Consider the following 18706-nt stretch of genomic DNA (forward strand, 5'->3'; position numbering starts at 1 on the left):
CAAGAAATGTTTCTTACGTGTTTTCCTATTGGATTTTTTCTAAGTCAGTAATGCACCTATACCAACTGCACAATTTTAGTTCCTGTTTGTCAAACAGACTTCCACTGAAACATCTTTAGGCCCGGTGGTTGACACTTTGTAAGTGGATTCAGAGCTGCCATCCTCACCTGGCTGACCTCAGTACACGAAAATATTAACAACATTATTTTGTTTTGGGAGCAGTATGTCTTAGCAGCACTGTGTCCAAGTCTGAATGGATGCTGGAAAGTAGCTCAGCTATCCAAATTAAAGAAGATACCTTGTACAATCCTAACTTCCCAGAATCTGGAACCAGACTTGATCAGCCTTCAACCTACCTTTCTTCTGTAGGAAGAATAGGATTTTAAGGGGAAAGGAGAGGAATTGAACCTGGGGGCTGAGGGAAGAGTCTACGGGGAATAGTCATAGCTCTGTACTGCGTTGCATTCTATGAGGATGTTCCCCGTTTCATGCATTTCCCTGTACACCAGAATGGTTACGAGCCCTCTTTGGGGGCTTCTTCTGTGAGCAATTGCTTCCTAATATAAACAGCAGAAAATCAAGCTCTCTGTTTTATTCATTTTTCCCAAAAGTAACGAGGAGTTAGTATTTTTACAGATTATCTCAAATATTTGTTTTGCACAAAGTGTCCTTTAAATTTCACCTTGTGGCTTTTTGCCAGAAGCTGCTTGCACATGGTTGGTTCTGTGTACCCAGCTGCAACCCCTTCATGTGAAAAGCTTTTTGTGCAACAAGTTCAGGATGAATTATCAAAAACAGAAGTTTACATTTGCATTCCTAAATCCTGATTTAGGCACGTAGGTACATAATCAGTATGGCTTTCCTTAGAACTGTTGAGTTCTCAACAGTGAATTCGGTTAGGCTTATATCCTAAAAAACCCTTGAATCGTCACAGCTGGTCTGGCAATGAAATTTCTAGAATCTATGGCTAGAGATGACCTCTAGTACCAAGTCCAACTTCTACTATCACTTCTGCAGCTTCTTGGTTTCATTACGTGCCTGGGCAATGTGAGTAGGTTTAACAACTCCAGTGAAATCCATTTGATCTTGCAGCACAGGTAATGCAGTCTCGGTCTAGCTGACGCCAACAGCTTCTTTCCCCACTACAAGCCCAAGTGCAATTCTGTCAGACAACTTTATGACTCATAATGAAAAAAAAAAATAATCAGATTACTGAGATGCATTTCTTTTCAAGTTTGAGGAACCTGAATTCCACTGTCAGTTTTACCAATAAAGCAGGCAGGTTTTACCCAGCTGTAAGCGGAAAGTGGCCTTGTTCTATATACTGTACACATTATCTAACTTGCTTCAGCTGGGATTGTTAAACATTGCAGAATCAAACTCAGTGAAATTTTCCTAGTATTGAGGGTCATACTCTCAGGTGTTCCTATGCATTTATAGTACATTCTGGGAGCTTTACCAAGGCACTTTCTACTACCGAGGAATAGAAAAATTCTGCTGTGTAGTAAAAGCAATAGAAGTCTGTACTTCTGCCCCTGTACACCCCGACCCTCACATGGGTGGAATGGAGTTGTGATGCCATCTGACTCCTAGCTCCAGACAGGTGTGCTTGCTGCTGGTACTAGCCAAGCTTGCCCTGTATTTTTACCTTCACAACTTGCACAATCTTCAAGTCTTGAGTGAGCAGTAAAAATTAAAAAAAAAAAGTTTTTTTTAATCACCTGTGACGCAATTTTTGCTATTGCAAGATGATAATTCTGAAGATTAATAATAGTAAGAATAAAGAAAGTTGTTCAATGTATGCCCTAGTAAATTCTTGCCAGTTGACCCCTTTCTTCTGCTTCTTGATTTTTTTCAAAAGGCTTTAAAATTCCAAAGACACAAAAGCTGTGCTAAGTTCCGTGTGATGGCCCTCATGAATCTCTGGCACCCAAGGTCATGTCCACATCAGCTGATGTTGTGTTCACTTATTTCCCTCCTGCCCTTTCTTCTTCCCCCAAATCTAGTTACTGTAACTGATGAACGTGATTATTATTCCTCATCTGAAATCCTAAATGGAGGCATTCTCGTATCTGTCTGTAAACACCTGTGTGGAGGACAGATGGAATAGATAAAGTAGGACTTGGGAAAAGCCAGCTTTGCTTTGAGTGTTCTGTAGTGGTTCACTCAGGCAGTAGTGCTAACATAGTTTGGGAGAAAGTCATGCCAGCAGAATTAGCATCAGGATCAGGAATGACCTTTCTTGAGCCTGGCAGCAGGTTTTGAGGGGTGGGTAGAATTAGCACAGGCACCCTTTCTGGAAAGTTACTCAAAAAAAGAAAAACTGTGTTTCATTAAGATGCCTCTGGATTTGAACAGCTTCTTGGAAGCTGCTGCAGCTGACCGTTTCCTCGGATGTAACTTTAATGAGTTTTAATCTGTTTTTCTTTTTCAGGTGGAGTGCGTGGGATAGCACGAGGTGGTATTGCAGGTCTGACGCTTACTGGCCTCTACGCTCTCTATAACAACTGGGAGCACATGAAGGGCTCCATAGCCCGGCAGTCCCTCTGAGCAGGGCAGCCAGCGCTGGACGGAGGACACGCTTGCATAGTCACCAATCAAATCAGTTGCGAGATCTGTCTGGTGCCCCTTCCTATTTTATTTACAATTAGTGTGAAACTGAAGGAAGCTATGCTGGGAGGAACCTCTTGACACCATGTAGCTGGACTGGCCCTTTCCTTCCCGCCAGCCAGTCGCTGGAGAGGCAGCAATATTTGTTGGACCTGCAAGTGAGCAGAGTGGCCACCAAGATAGAGTCTCCCTGACACGCTCACAGGCTGGCCCTGGGCCAGAGCTACGAGGCATGCTCAAGTCCCATAGCTGTACCTGCTGCGCTACCAGGTTTGTTCGGTTGCGTGTACTACAGCGACAGCGCTGCGTAATAAAGTCTGTGTCCGTAGAGCTATTCACTGCAGTCTTTCAACGTGCATCACCCGGCCAGCTGGAGCCAGCGGGAGCCTTAAGTAGCGACTGGCACAGGGCAAGGCTCGTTATTCTGGCAGCGCAGGGTAAGCTGTAAAAAGGGACATCATCATTAATAAAAAGGGTGGTACTTACACAATGCCGTTTCTATGCTTTGCTGTTCCTACTACTGATAAGACAAAAATGTGCCGCATCCAGGGACTCGTTTACAGTTTCCTTTTGAAGGACCGATGTGATAAAATCCTGGGGGAGTTAGTGGGTGAGGGGAAGTGAACTAACAGGCTGATTGTCTCCTGATGCGAGGCGATGGTGAGGCATACCAGGGCTTGACTCCACTCCCTTATTTGCTCTAATAAATAAGGAACTGGTTGTTTCTAGACGAGGTACAGTTGCTGTTGCAGAACAGCTGCCAGTGGATTATCAAAACACTTGCATGCTCCAGGATCTCAGAACTCGTTTAGCCAACAGTTAGAAACCAAGCAGTATAAATACTCCTCTCATTGCCTGTTACAGGATTTGTAATTAGTGACAAGCTTTTTCCCCCAGGTGATGTTTGTAGGTTATTGGCAGAATGAAGAGAAGGTGTGATGAACCTACACCTTCTCCAGTGTTAAAATTAAACCACGTACCAAGTATTGTTTGCAGATAAATGAAACAGTAAGTTGTGAATTAGTTCAGTAATTAGAGTTCTTGTATAACGGCTGATTCCTTCAGTTTTTATAGAGTCTGTAAACAATTGAACAGGTCTGAGACAGCGTGGAGGCAGGGCAAAGGAAAAACAAGAAACTTACTTCTCAGTAGACAACTTAACGCAAAACAAGAGTTTACTTGAATTCTCCCTACTGAAACAGCTCAAGGTAACTACATTGCACTCAAGAAAGTAGAAACAACAATAAAAACAGTAGAGGGAAGGTGATAGCTCTTACCTTCCTCCGAGAAGAAATTCAACTTTGTTGAGAAGCCTCTTTAGGAGGAGGTGACTGCCGAGACTAGCTTTTTGTAGAGCAAGTGCTCTAGCTAACAAGCCTTCACAGTTGAACTCAATTAGCTTTGCTTGCATACCAGGTCAAAGTAGATGCTTTATGCCAGCACTTAAGTAGATGTAGCATAAAGGAAAGAAAACTGGTCTTTTCTCACCCGCTTTGTAAATGCTGTTTCTTCTTAAGCTTTATGTTCCACTGTCTTTTAGTGGGCTGTGTATTACTCTTGTGGATAGTCCAGAGCTGTACCTTCTAGCATGCATTTTTTTGAGGACCGTGCCACCAAAGAAACCATCCTACTCACAGGCTGCAGAAAGGTGACATAGGCACCAGCTGCGCAGTGCTGTTGGGTGGGACGTCAGGAAAACGCGTGCACTTCCTTCCTGAGCTGCTTTTTCTCTCCCCATTGGCATCAGTGAGTTCCTCCCTGCCCACGTTCCTTGGTCACTGTCAATAGGACTTGCACTCCTACACTCTTGACAATGCTGGATGAAGGGGTGCTAGCCAATTCGGGGGCTGGTGGTGGGGAAGGGCTGCTTGTTAAGTGTCAGGAACTTAGCAATGTGTCTTTTAGTTTCGCTGGAGACTTTTTCAGGACTGAATACGACCCAGGAGCTCTCTGCGCCTAGTTGAAGCGGGAAAGCTGTGAAGCTTAACAAATGTCTTTCCTTCTTCAGGTGCGCTGGAGGTAATGTAGGAACAAGCTTTTGTAAGTTGCCACAATCTTAAGGGTAGGCTGACTCTTGAGACAACTTAGCATGTTATCTGGTCTGCAATAACCTCAAATTTCCTGGAACTGCTTGTCTCAGGGGCAGAGCTGAGTGCATTTTTCTGCAATAGCTGTTTGTAGGGCTATTAAAAGCTTTGGTTCATAACCGGTTTGTATATGGAGTGATCCATAGCTTGAGATACGAAAGACAACCAGCACGGAGGCAGCAGCAAGGGAGGTGAATTTTAAGTGTGGCATACAGAGAATGTCTTTGTGATGTTCTGTGTCGAGACTCGCTGTGTTCACAATTTAATGGCGAACAATCAGTATAAAGTTGCTACTTAAAGCTGTGACCAGAAGTATATCCGAGTTCAGTAGGAATAAGAGGAAGTAAAATCAAGCTGCAAACAGAATTTGGCAAGCCGCTTACAGTCCTCCCGTGCAGCATTACGTAAATGCGAGCACGGGAGACCTTGGCCGTCTTGAAGCGTGGTGGTTTATCCTCCCGCAGTGCCAGTCACGGCATCTAGTTTTGCTGGTAGATCCGAGAGGGCTTTCCATGCTGTGGCAGCAAGTGAGGGAGTCCGAGATAACGGGTGTGATGAAAGCTTTTGAATCTTGTAAAGCTGCTTTTGTGTAGTCTTTGGAATGGAGAAAGGCAATGTCACCGGTCCCTGTCAGCAGGTGACTTCTCTTACAGTTGGGGGAATTTGTTGAAGAATCACTAGTCCTGTGGTAGGAATCGCCAGCTTCCTCAGTGCAGCAGAAGCTGCTGCTGAAACCAGGAGGGAAATGTATGCTAGGGCAGAAAAAACATCCAGTGTTTGTAGCTTGCTTCCTCTGACCTAATCTGGGACTGAACAAGGAGGGGGGGAAATCCTTTTTAATGCTTTAACAGCAGGTTACCCCTGTATGTAATAAATTCTAGATAGTTAGGAAATTGGTATGTTTTGAGTGGAGCTTTGCATACTCTGTGAGTATTGGCCTGTGCTGTTGAATGCCGGGCGCTGCAGGGACACCACAGGGTACTACAGCCTCCGCAGGGAGGGAGGCAGAGAAGTAGAATTAAGCATTTCGGAGCGGACCCCATTCCTCAGTACAATCTGATAATCTCAGATCGCTCAAAAAAAGGTCTCCAAACGTTATCCAGAGAAGCCAGGAGTAGCATTCTCCGCTCCGGCTACTCTATCTTCCTTGTCTCTGGAAGACCCGAAGTATTTTTCTCCCCATCTTTGAAAGCGATACTCGGGATACACGTTCAGGAGTTCTGCTCGTGGCTGCTTCTAACAAAGCACCCCTAGTCCCATTTATAGAAACTGCGTGTACGCACACACCCACACATGAAATTCAAGGTAGTGTGTTGAAAGGCTGCCAGGCCCAACTGCATGCCGTCTCACGAGAATGTTGTCTTAATGCTACAATGCAGCCTGGATTAAGTCACTTCTACCAGTTTAAAGGAATGGAAGATCCTCAGAGGAGGAACAAAACATGCAGGGGGTCTGATGTTCAAAAACCGGGAGAGCAGAAGAGCCAGAGAAGAACTAACTTCCAATTGCGCAGCCAGGCCAGAGATGTTCCGCAGCCATGGGCGAAGAGGAGTCGAGGCCACTAAAATCCATAAATCCTCCTTAAGTGTTCAAGAGCGGTAAGAAACAAGCACCACTTTGTCTAAATCTGTATTTCTTACAGCAGCCGAGTCAAGGCCGGGTGTCCAGGAGCTTGTGTTTCAGTGCGGTGATGGCCAGCAGTTACCCAGCAGGCGTTACCTGGTGCCAGGGCTTCCTGGCTTTGACAGCGTGGCTCCGCGCGACTGCGGGTACTGGTGAAATAGAGAACTAAACCATGCGAATCCCGGACGGGGACGGAAGCAGAGCTGCAGCCAAACAGAAGTTAACTAGGCAACGTGCCGCAGCGTTTTTTTGTTAACCATCTTGCAAAGGAGACGACCACACCTTTGGTTGCAATTATTTTTTAATGGAAAAGACTAATCATTGTTTTACATAAATATCAATTAGTGATAACAAGTCAGTTGAGTAAGTAAAGGAATACATACCCCCAAGTTTTAAAGGCTCATAATGAACTGACAAAGTAGCACACAATGACAACTACAAGGAATTGTAAGAGGTGGCCTGCACGTCAATCACCTTCATTAAGTTCAACTGCTAATCAAATTAGGCTACTACTGGAGTTAGTCACAGTGCGGTCTCCCCGTGCAGCAACAAGGACATGTTCGAAGGGAAAGTGAACTTCAAAAACATCTTTCTGCTTCCAGCAGAAAGCCCCAACTATGAAAGTACGAAAGCCTCAAGCGGTCCACTGATGTTACAACCTTCTGGGGTCTGGTTTCAGGCGTGCGGCATCCCCCTCTCAGACTAAAAACTTACTTTTAACCAAATGCACAGGTTCTATCAGGCGGGAAAGTATCACACTGCGAAGTGATACCAAGGTTGGATCTTGCTAACAATTTCTTTTCTACAGTGTTGTGAAGAACTGAAATCACTTTTATTCCCAGGCAGGCTGCAGGGACAGGGAGAAGGGGAGGCTATTTTTATAGTCATTCAGAGCAATTTGTTAAGTGCGTGGAAGCTGCACCAGAAACTATGTAACTTCACAGTTTTTCATGCAAGCTGACAGGCACGATCCACGTTTCCATCCAACATCTCCGCACTCCTTCCTACGGGCTCAAAATGCTGAATACCTAAAGAGGTATTGCTCGTACTATGTCCACAGCTATAGGGATCAGAGTTACTCCACCCCACTTTCCTGTGCATAACAACATGGAATCCACAGCTTAAATATCTTTAAAATGGATCAGTGGGAGCCACGCAGTTTGCCGAGTTAGTGTTTCCCAATTAAACAGCATGACATCCATCTGAGGAGAAGGCATCAAATTCCCTAAATATTACCTTTAAATATTATGTGGCTACGATGCCTGCTTTCCAGTGGTTTAGTCAATAAAAGTTCATTATGAATTATCTAAAACTAGCAGAAACATACACATTTCGTCTTTTTCAGTGAAACTCAAAAGTGTTCCTAAATGCTGGGGACACGGTAGGATCTGATCTACTGATGCATGAAAATTAACACCCTACCCTGTTCTCTGAACAGCTCAAAAATTTGCAAGCAAAGTTTTTATTCAAAACTAAGTCACCAATTCTCCTGTCTGATGTCAGGTCCCATAAATCCATGTCGTTTTCAAAATCTGGACTCCACATACTCAGCCGGGAGATGCACCAATACAAGATGCAAATGAAACCTTTAAAGTTAGCGACTGCTCAATAAAAGAAATTGCTTCCAAGTACAGCCTAAGTTATCTGGCAATCCCAGTAAGCTGGAACCCAACTCATGACAAAGTTGTAGCAGCTGAAAGGAACGGCAACGCTTGTGAAGTCACTGCCAAAGGTGGACGTTTCACAGCACCAGAGAGATTCTGCTTTATATTTGCACTGGCTTCAGCATACTTGAAGTGACAACCCATTAAAGAAGATTCACGTAGTCCCATAACAGATACGAATTTACTAACACCTCTATAGTATCAGATTGCTTATGCTCAGTGGGTTTACGTTTCAGAATTAATCATAACAAAAAGGCATCTTCTGCACCGTAACTCTGTTATATGAGTAATCTTTCTCTTTGTTACAATTTTAGAAGAAAAAGCAGACGGCCAAACACAAACACAAGAATTCAGCTGGCTGCAGTCACTCAGCGTGATGTGCGATTGATCAGCAAGTTAGTCACAGTGCGGTCTCCCCGTGCAGCAACAAGGACACGTTCGAAGGGAAAGTGAACTTCAAAAACATCTTTCTGCTTCCAGCAGAAAGCCCCAACTATGAAAGTACGAAAGCCTCAAGCGGTCCACTGATGTTACACCCTTCTGGGGTCTGGTTTCAGGCGTGCGGCATCCCCCTCTCAGACTAAAAACTTACTTTTAACCAAATGCACAGGTTCTATCAGGCGGGAAAGTATCACACTGCGAAGTGATACCAAGGTTGGATCTTGCTAACAATTTCTTTTCTACAGTGTTGTGAAGAACTGAAATCACTTTTATTCCCAGGCAGGCTGCAGGGACAGGGAGAAGGGGAGGCTATTTTTATAGTCATTCAGAGCAATTTGTTAAGTGCGTGGAAGCTGCACCAGAAACTATGTAACTTCACAGTTTTTCATGCAAGCTGACAGGCACGATCCACGTTTCCATCCAACATCTCCGCACTCCTTCCTACGGGCTCAAAATGCTGAATACCTAAAGAGGTATTGCTCGTACTATGTCCACAGCTATAGGGATCAGAGTTACTCCACCCCACTTTCCTGTGCATAACAACATGGAATCCACAGCTTAAATATCTTTAAAATGGATCAGTGGGAGCCACGCAGTTTGCCGAGTTAGTGTTTCCCAATTAAACAGCATGACATCCATCTGAGGAGAAGGCATCAAATTCCCTAAATATTACCTTTAAATATTATGTGGCTACGATGCCTGCTTTCCAGTGGTTTAGTCAATAAAAGTTCATTATGAATTATCTAAAACTAGCAGAAACATACACATTTCGTCTTTTTCAGTGAAACTCAAAAGTGTTCCTAAATGCTGGGGACACGGCAGGATCTGATCTACTGATGCATGAAAATTAACAGCCTACCCTGTTCTCTGAACAGCTCAAAAATTTGCAAGCAAAGTTTTTATTCAAAACTAAGTCACCAATTCTCCTGTCTGATGTCAGGTCCCATAAATCCATGTCGTTTTCAAAATCTGGACTCCACATACTCAGCCGGGAGATGCACCAATACAAGATGCAAATGAAACCTTTAAAGTTAGCGACTGCTCAATAAAAGAAATTGCTTCCAAGTACAGCCTAAGTTATCTGGCAATCCCAGTAAGCTGGAACCCAACTCATGACAAAGTTGTAGCAGCTGAAAGGAACGGCAACGCTTGTGAAGTCACTGCCAAAGGTGGACGTTTCACAGCACCAGAGAGATTCTGCTTTATATTTGCACTGGCTTCAGCATACTTGAAGTGACAACCCATTAAAGAAGATTCACGTAGTCCCATAACAGATACGAATTTACTAACACCTCTATAGTATCAGATTGCTTATGCTCAGTGGGTTTACGTTTCAGAATTAATCATAACAAAAAGGCATCTTCTGCACCGTAACTCTGTTATATGAGTAATCTTTCTCTTTGTTACAATTTTAGAAGAAAAAGCAGACGGCCAAACACAAACACAAGAATTCAGCTGGCTGCAGTCACTCAGCGTGATGTGCGATTGATCAGCAAAAAGCAGGAAGGGGACGATTTCAACGCTTCCAGTTCTTCACATCTAAACAGATTTAAAATTGGGTTATTCTCTTTGATAAACAGAAAGCAACACCTTTGGAAAAAAACACGTATAAAACACCCGGGGGCGGGGGGCAGAAATCATACTCAAACACTTCCTAGAACTGAGTATCTTGCCTTTTAGGGTTTGAAGTATGCCTGCTAAGACGGACTTTTTTCATGAATTTCAAAAACAGTTATCTTCGCAGAGAGGAGAAACATGACATCAGCTGTAAATACACTACCGAGATAAGAAAGAAGCTACCTGGAAACGGCCTCAAGTTGGGCCAGGGGAGGTTTAGATTGGACGTGAGGAAAAATTTCTTTCCTGAAAGAGTGGTTAAACATTGGCACAGGCTGCCCAGGGAAGTGGTGGAGTCACCATCCCTGGAGGTATTTAAAAGACGGGTAGATGAGGCGCTGAGGGACATGGTTTAGTGGGCATGGGGGTGTTGGGTCGACGGTTGGACTCCATGATCTTAGAGGTGTTTCCCAACCTTAATGATTGTGTGATTCTATGAAATTAATTGTACATTCTAGTTACAATAGAAGTTACCAGGATTCTACCAAGTGTCAATCAGCTGAAGAGTGATTTACTCAAGAACGTAACTAATTCCCTCCCTGGCTTGTGATCAAAAGAGGAGGAACAATGAAAAAATAGAATGGTCCAAGCAGTTAAAAAGGTATACAAGGAGAAAAATCACAATGCTGTCAAACATTACGTATAGAGAACTCTGAAGATGTCAGTTAGCTGCCATCGTCTGTATTCTGTACCCCTGAGTTATGTTTAGGCTCGGCTGTTCTAACGCATTGTGCACATCCTACCTGTAAAGGAGTCCGATACAGCCATTTTTCTTTATCTCCATTGAGTTTCATACAGGCAAAAAGGTCGCAAACTGTAGGGAGGCCAAAGTCCTGAAAGAGAAGTCACCTTAGTTACTGATCTCCAAACATAAATACATTCCGATGCATCTTCAACTTCTGCCAAGCGTTCACAAAGAAAATAAAACTGACTTCTGAGTATTGGAGATGAATACTTTCTTCATGTCGTAAGACTAGCTATACTTCAGAATTAACTTGTTTTGTGTTAAACACTGGCCTTGTTAAGTAACTAAGTAAGAATCACTGAAAACATTAAGAGAGCTAAGAAACCTAGAAATTGTCAGTCGGTATTATCCAGAAGAGCTATGAATTTGGAAGAGAAGGCAGGCATTAGATTCAGTAGAACAATAAACCCGACACATTGGCTTAAGACACAGCAGTAACAAAAACTTAGGAACATGCTCACTTGTGCTTTCTTGCGTAGAAGCCATTTATCTTCCGCTGGAGGCGGGTTAGCATTTTCTAGGTCGTCTGAAGTCAACACCCAACTGTTTACATTCAAGGGGAGGTGGAACGGAGCCACGAGGTCTAGGAAAGGACTCTTGAAACTATTGTCTGCTTTTTCCCTACTCGCCTTTTCTTCTGCACTTTCTGCTTTGCGCTCAGGCTTGGCCAGCCAGCTTGTCAGAGGCCTCTCGAGCAACACTTTCAAGGGTTCTGCGATCTCTGCCGAATAATCCGCTTTCTCTGCACTAATGGGTTCCCCTGCGAGCTGCTGTGCGGGGTGAAGCCAGCTATTGGCAGCAGGCTTTGTCTTCTCGTGCTCAGGGTTTGGTACATCTTTCTGGCTGACTGGAACTCCATTTTTATCCTTCCCTTCTTTCTTCAGAAGCCATTTACACAGGGCCTCTTTTCCGCACTTTTCATCACACACACACTCTGAAAAGCTGGCACACAGCTCATTAGCTTTGCACACATCTTCCACCTTAAATGGGGCCTGGGGATGCTGAAGAAGCCAAGCATTTACAGCAGATGTAGTGGGCGATTTCCTTCCATCGAGATGGTCATTCAGGCACTTCAGATTTCCCAGGTTCTCAATTTCCACACTTTTGATCTGGCTGCCACAACAACTGGTACACGTTTCAGCTTTGAGGAGCCAATCATTCAAATTAAATTCTTCCCTAAAAGGTTTAAATTCATACTTCCATTTCTCATCTGAAGCACTACTTCCATTTTCTGTGTCAGGAGTAAGCAGCCAGTCGGAAAGGTCCATCTCTTCTTGTCCAAGGGATTCCAATTCCTCCACCTTTTCAATAGCGGAAAAGGACGAGTTGAAAGTAGAGGTGGAGTCCTTGCGGCCAGGGGAGTCTGTCTTCCCAGCAACATCACGCTGTTGATTCTGCAGGAGCCAGTTTTCCAAATCTTTCAGATTTCCCCAGGCTTGCTCAAAATAACAGACTTTGGAAGAACTTAAATCCTAGTAAAGACACATTGAAATGCATTTATTAACGCTAAAAGACACTGCTCAGTAACTGCTTGCGCAGTTACAGCTTGGAGCCTTCCGATAGTTAAGTGCAAAAGTATTAGCTGAACATGAGGCAGAGTGAAGAGGACTACAGAAGGTTTAATTCCCACCATATTCCGCCTGCAACTGGACACTCTGTTTTCCTCTTTATTAAAAACTAGGTTAGTGCATAAAAGGTTTACCTGGCTGGGCTCGGACGCACATTTTTGCGTAACCCATTCTTCAAGATTGGTGCTGGGAACATACGGAGCCTGGCAAACACCCACAGGTCTGCTTCCAAGTAACCAGTCAGCGAGCGAGGCACTCACTGTCCCACACAACGTTTTCTGCTGAGAAAGAATGTTCTTGGTTATGAGAAAGTCTAATTGCCGAGATCTTCTATGGTGAACATCAAGACAGGCATTCCACATGCATCAGTATTTCTGAACCAAAAGAAAAACCAGTCCCTTCTGATTAAGAAAAAAGTAAATCTTCAGTCGCCTGTATGACTTTAAGCCGCTGCACCGATAGATTGTTTTGTGATCCCAGATTCTTCAGAGAGCAAGTGACAAGAAAGGGAAGCGACAACTTCTGCAACGCACAGTTCTGATACGTGTAACCCAGCCATAATCCTCCTACTGACCACAACTCCCGTTATTGGTTTGCTACCCTCCTTCACTGACGCTGTTTCTGTGCAGAGCCCAGCATAAGATTTCCCATTAATTTCTGCATTAAAAGGAATCGGATAGTTCCAAGTCCTGACTTGACAACATCAAGGAATATTCAATTAAAAAATTCTGACTGACAGTCACACTCCAGATTCGCTTTCATACTTTGTTCTTGCACGTCTGTGCCTGGAGCAGCTAGAACGTCAGATCGCTAACGCTCACCACAGCGACTGTTACTGGCTACTCAGACGTCTTAACAAACAAACAGAAGTCATTACTCAAGCAAGCTAACATACTGTGCTCGAGTCCTCCTTTTCCCTTTAATACAATTAAACACTCACAGATACAAGTCTTAATCTTACCTGCTCACAGTTCATTAGGGCACAGTTCTGCCCTGGGAACCAAGGAGAAGCATTCTCTCTCTCTGCGGTTTGCTGTAAGGAAAGAAAAGTTAATTTAAATCTCAATTTTGTCCAGTTTCTAGGATGAATTCTACAATAAAGCAGAAGTAAAGCGCGGTTACAACTGGTCAGTTCTTTGTGGCTAACGATTTTCTCAACATTTAAAAAACAGAATGGAGAAAGATTTACTATAGAAGTACTCCCTTCAGTCCACTTCCTTTAAGAGAATTATCTCCAATAATACAGGAGATACGCTGCTTACATAAGAATCCCGAAATATTTATATCACAGAAAGCCATCTATGATGCATAACTAGCAATATCTAAAGAAAACCGTAACATTAATTTTCAGCTGCTGGAACAGAGTAAGAATATAATCACCATTCCCTCAGTCTCGGCCAAAATACGTTAAAATAACGCGTACGTAACTAGATCTAAGCTTGGTCAAAATCACAACTACGTGCAATAGTTAATAAACCACCGTGTGTATTTTATACAGCTAAAACTATACGACTCACAGCTTGAATGGATCTTGTGTACAACTAGAAGTAGAAATGTCACTTGGCATATACCGCACCTACTGCCTCAGAAAAAGATTTTTTTTCCAAATATTCCGACCCAGGAAAGTCTTGGTGCTTACCATCGTCTTAATTGAACCAAACGAGGTAATAGCCTGGCGAAGGTAAGACGTGTCAGCCTCAAAATTCAGGATGGAAGACTCCTCTGGTTTAAGAGTAAGACTTGCCAGTCTGAAAGATTAAGATGGCAGTTACAGAAAGAAAAAAAAAAAATTACAATCTTCTTCAGCTGTCGTGTTTCGGGAATCAATCCGTTATTTCATAAAAAGGCTTCCAAACTGACTGGGCACTAATTAGGTACCAGAAAGGCTTTTAATACTTGCATAAAAATAACGAGATGCCTCTCCACAAACCAAGAACAGAATAAACAGCAGCAAAACACAAGTTTCTCCTTCTTACTTCAATTGCCATCAACAACTAATATTTGAAATAATCCACACAAGTGAGTACCTCCACTGCTTGTTATAGTCCTGTTTTTTCAATCTAAGATAAAAAAGATAAGAAGAATCATATCTCAGACTGCTTTAAAGATCTTATTTCTAGGAACCACTGAAAATGAGGAAACAGTGCGTTAGATCTATTGTTAGTTCTATTAGAATAAAAAAAAAAAATCAGAATAAATTCCTAAGCCAAAATAAATACCAGTTGTGTTAACTTGCATCATAAAATATATTTACCTCTCCAGGCAAACTGAAATCTGGTTTGCTAGTTCGTTACTATAGGAGCGTTCCAGCTGGTGAATAAGGCAATTGAATTGTCCCAAATACTGCACGGAAAACAAAACACACGTTATTGTTTTGGCTTCTAAGATTAAAGTTGAGAAAACACCTGCAAGGGCACCGTTTACTTAAAAACGCCAGTGCAAGAATTTACAACCAAACCTTACCCAGTAGAGCTGCTGCGCCTGCTGCTGCAACGCCTCCTCTTTCAGCTGCTGAATGAGGTCTACCTGCTCAAACAGCCAAACTTCACGACTGCGCAGGCATTCCAGGTGCCGGCTAATGTGGCTGTGAATCTTGGCTTTTACCTGTAGGGGTAACATGTGCCATTTCTAGAACATCCGTCAAAGAGTACGAACAAGCCTGTGCTGCGCCGATTACAAAATAATGTTTGTCACAGATAAGTGGTGTTTTTGGAGTAATTTATTTCTCAAAAACTAACCACAGTCACCCGCGGTACCACATGACTCAGTAAAAGTTCCAAGGCTACCTTTAAAGAAGTATCAAAGAACAATGTTATTTGCAGTATCTCTCTATCCTGACGTTTCAGCCAACAGCTCTAGTAAATCCTGTGTGCCTGAGCTGGTAAAGGTATTCCTGTATTACTAAGAGCATGACCAAATGTCCTGGTTCCGGCTGGGATAGAGTTAATTTCCTTCCTAGCAGCTGGTACAGGGCTGTGTTTTGGATTTAGGGTGAGAACAATGTTGATAACACACCGATGTTTTAGTTGTTGCTGAGCAGTGCTTACACTAGGCAAGGGCTTTTCATCTTCCCATGCTCTACCGACTGAGCAGGCTGGAGGGGCACAAGAAGCTGGGAGGGGGCACAGCCAGGACAGCTGACCCAAACTGGCCAGAGGGACATTCCATACCATGGGACGTCATGCTCAGTGCATAAACGGGGGGAAGAAGGAGGAAGGGGGGGACGTTGGGAGCGATGGCGTTTGTCTCCCCAAGTCACCGTTAGGCGTGATGGAGCCCTGCTGTCCTGGAGATGGCTGAACACCTGCCTGCCCATGGGAAGCAGTGAATGAATGCCTTGTTCTGCTTTGCCTGCGTGCGCGGCTTTTGCTTTCCCTGTTAAACTGTCTTGATCTCAGCCTACGAGTTTTCTCACTTTCACCCTTCCAATTCTCTCCCCCATCCCACTGGGGGGGAGTGAGCGAGCGGCTGGGTGGGGCTCAGTTGCCGGCCGGGGTTAAACCACGACACCAAATCACACAGCAAGATGCTTGCAAGTCTCTAGGAAAATTTCAGACCACCGTCATAATAGAAAGTGCTCTGGAATAATAAAAGCTGTCATTAAAGTCACGTTAGTTATTAAAACTTTTTTTAAAAAAGAATTTTAAATTACCTCCCGCCAGTTCTCTTTAATCTGTTGTTCAGCTTTGACGATTCCAGATATAGCTGTTTCCAAGTCCTTCTTTGCTTGAAGGCACTTTGCCAGAGGCTCGCTGCTGCAGGAATTTCTACTTCTATCTTGTGGTGGACTCATTCTTGAAGTGTTCCTAAAACACAATGAAAAAAAATTTCTTAATAGTTTCTCTTCCTCTTTAACAGAGGAGGAAGAGCATCATATGAAGAACCATCTGCTCTACTTCACTATAAAGGTGGACAAAAAAAACCACCCCTAAGACCCTACACCGATGCAAGTTTTCTAAACGTAGATAAAGCTTTCTGCAGGTGTGACAATCGTCTCTCAAACGCCTCGGCCCACAGAATTTGCACAATCGCGGGAAAACAGATACTTGACAACAGCTTCAACCGCGGGAGCTTAGGCAGTCCTCCCCTGCCGTTCACCTTCCTCCGGCTTTTATGTCTATCCAGCAAACTCCAGCAGCTGAGGGCTGAAAATTTTAGCCGCTCTGCCGGAGCTGGGGGAGGACACAGCCCAGCGGGGCAGGAGCTGTTTCAGTCACCCTTTTTTTCAGCTGCAGGCAAATGAACTGGCTCCCATAAATGAGAAAATTCTAACACGGTTCGATCAACTGAAAAACCAAGTTGTTGATACACGGATCACTCTCTTCCAAGCTGCAAAGGCCGGAACTTAGAGCAGCTGCCCATTATTTTTGTCGTGGTCACAGCCACGGTAACTTACTCGGCTTCAGCATATCCTCAAGTGAAAGGGGCTCAGCTACAAAATTTCTACAGAAGTTACACTGGCAAGGAGTCTGCAAGCAAGGGAAAAAAGCTAAATACGGATTTTTAGTAAAAATGGGAAGCATCGATATAAGCATTTTTTCTAAACGGTGGGTGTTCTGTTACCAAAGAGTTTCAATTCTCCTGTTGGTTTCATGGGATTCCTGAAGCACTAACTAAAGATTTATAGTAAACATTCTATTTAAAACGAGTCTTCAGCAATGACAGCTGTGGAAATTCCCAGCAGAATTAATTAAAGCATACACATGCGCCAATCTAAATGTTTCATAGATTTTACCACTTCTCTGGAGGGAACTGAAAAGAGTATTTTGAATACGACAAGACGACCACGGAGCTTGTGTTACTGAGCAGCTATTTAGTCTGCAGTTTCCAAGCCCCGTGACGGTACAAACTGCAAACCAGAAATCCTTCTCCGGCCAAGGCCCAGCAGATGCCCCAAAGTCGTGTATCTCAGAGAGCAGAGGGCTAGGCGTGGTTCGCAAGTGGAAGCCAACAGAAAAAGCAAGGATCGCCGTGAGGCAGCGGCAGAGGCTGCGTCTCCCTCGGCTCCCTCCACGCCGCGGGCTTCCCGTCTCCCAGCTGCCCCCAGCCGCGAGGCACGGAGCAGGCACAGAAGCCACGCCAAGCCCCTGCACGCAACTCAATCCCATCCTCGCCATAACATCTCGTCTTCTAGGAAGCGCAGAGCGCAACTGCGAGAGAAGTGAACTTGAATTTATTTTTTTAAGCTCACGTTAATTCTACACCAAATCAGACAGGGTGCAGAAGTCCAAAACACATCGTTCTCCATTCTGTGCTACGAATGCCAGTTCTGTCCCTGTATCTGCATACTCTAATTCATTCGTAGGTTCAATTCCGTAAGGTTTCACGATCTTCACCTTGCTAGTGATGTTCAACAAAAGGTAAGCTTTCTCTTCACAACGCCCCTTACATTTTATCTTGCTTGTCAACTCTTTCACGTACAACCTACAGGAAAACGTGAGCGGGAGCCCCAGCTCTCAGATGTACTCTAAAAGTATCAATGCAAAGGCAGAGAGGTACCCAGCCAAGAAAATGAGGACGTTAGATATATTAAAAGCTGCCATATACTCAGAAGTAAACAAACAAAAGAAAATCTTACTGTTCTTCGCTATTTCATTCGTCATACCCTTATGTAACAACCGAGTCAAAGTCTGAAAGGCTAAATGCAATTGCCATGTTTGCTCGCACAGCAGACGATGTACTTAGAAGAGTTTTGTGAACGTGATGTTAAGCTGTGTATCTACAAACGCCAAGTCCAAAGTATGCCGCGTTGCCATTTACGCGTTTTCTGAATTTATGCCACTAGGGAGTTGGGCTCGATGCCTGAAGAAATGCCACTTTCTCACACGCTGCGTTAGCAACCGCATACCGGCACAGTCAAGTTTAAGAAACTTATACGTGCTCCCCTGGTAAGCTCTGAAAGCACTTCCCTGTGTTGCTTTTCCAGTTTTTCATTTGATTGCAAGAGTCTCTCTCCAAAAAGTATACAGAGGGAACGAATGCTGCTCTCCTCCAGCCAGCCAGCTCTTGTAAAATGGCTGTTCTTACGCTTTGACAAAAATTAGCCAATAAAACTAACGTTAGAGTTGAGGATGAGAGTCGACCCATCCTTCTGTTCAGTTTCCGCAAGGCTCTAACCAAAACAAGTGGGGGTAACCACCTATGTCCTTGCTTCCCCATCGCCACCAAACAGCACAGGAGCTGAAGGCGTTTTCAGGTCCCGTGCTCCGAAATACCCGAGATCACACACACGGGCCCAACGGTAACGACACGCAGTTACTTCTGCGACAGGGCGCGCTGCCGCGATGCAGGGTCACCGGTTTTGGCAGCCTCCACGTCATCGGACTGCTTCCAACGTCACGGCGGTACCCC

General features: G+C 44.1%; 3 protein-coding genes across 6 annotated transcripts in view; 1 reads left to right on the top strand and 2 right to left on the bottom strand.

The window, feature by feature from the left end:
• The window catches only part of LOC103925843 (mitochondrial import inner membrane translocase subunit Tim23), an 18355-nt gene extending 15255 nt beyond the window's left edge, over positions 1–3100 (top strand). Inside the window, exon 6 of the mRNA XM_009334617.1 lies at positions 2435–3100. Coding sequence (XP_009332892.1) covers positions 2435–2550 — 116 coding nt within the window. The 3' untranslated portion in view covers positions 2551–3100. The remainder of the gene's footprint in view (positions 1–2434) is intronic.
• Positions 3101–9598: 6498 nt separating this feature from the next.
• NCOA4 (nuclear receptor coactivator 4) overlaps positions 9599–18706 on the bottom strand; it is an 11742-nt gene continuing 2634 nt past the window's right edge. For 2 of the 4 annotated variants that reach the window (XM_009334619.1, XM_009334618.1), the window contains exons 2-10: positions 16008–16161; positions 14819–14959; positions 14610–14698; positions 13995–14103; positions 13317–13388; positions 12490–12636; positions 11249–12259; positions 10786–10875; positions 9599–9964 (exon numbers count right to left, since the gene is read on the bottom strand). In XM_009334619.1, coding sequence (XP_009332894.1) covers positions 9959–9964; positions 10786–10875; positions 11249–12259; positions 12490–12636; positions 13317–13388; positions 13995–14103; positions 14610–14698; positions 14819–14959; positions 16008–16148 — 1806 coding nt within the window. In that variant the 5' untranslated portion in view covers positions 16149–16161 and the 3' untranslated portion in view covers positions 9599–9958. Of the gene's footprint in view, positions 9965–10785; positions 10876–11248; positions 12260–12489; positions 12637–13316; positions 13389–13994; positions 14104–14609; positions 14699–14818; positions 14960–16007; positions 16162–18264; positions 18347–18706 lie in introns of those variants that run through there. The other 2 variants (XM_009334620.1, XM_009334621.1) reach the window with 2 other exon arrangements.
• The window catches only part of LOC103925859 (chymotrypsin-like elastase family member 2A), an 8439-nt gene continuing 8183 nt past the window's right edge, over positions 18451–18706 (bottom strand). Inside the window, exon 5 of the mRNA XM_009334653.1 lies at positions 18451–18505. Within this exon, the coding sequence (XP_009332928.1) occupies positions 18451–18505 (55 nt within the window). The remainder of the gene's footprint in view (positions 18506–18706) is intronic.

The sequence above is a fragment of the Pygoscelis adeliae genome, unplaced genomic scaffold, assembly GCF_000699105.1.
Source record: "Pygoscelis adeliae isolate BGI_AS28 unplaced genomic scaffold, ASM69910v1 Scaffold361, whole genome shotgun sequence".
NCBI classification, from domain to species: domain Eukaryota; kingdom Metazoa; phylum Chordata; class Aves; order Sphenisciformes; family Spheniscidae; genus Pygoscelis; species Pygoscelis adeliae.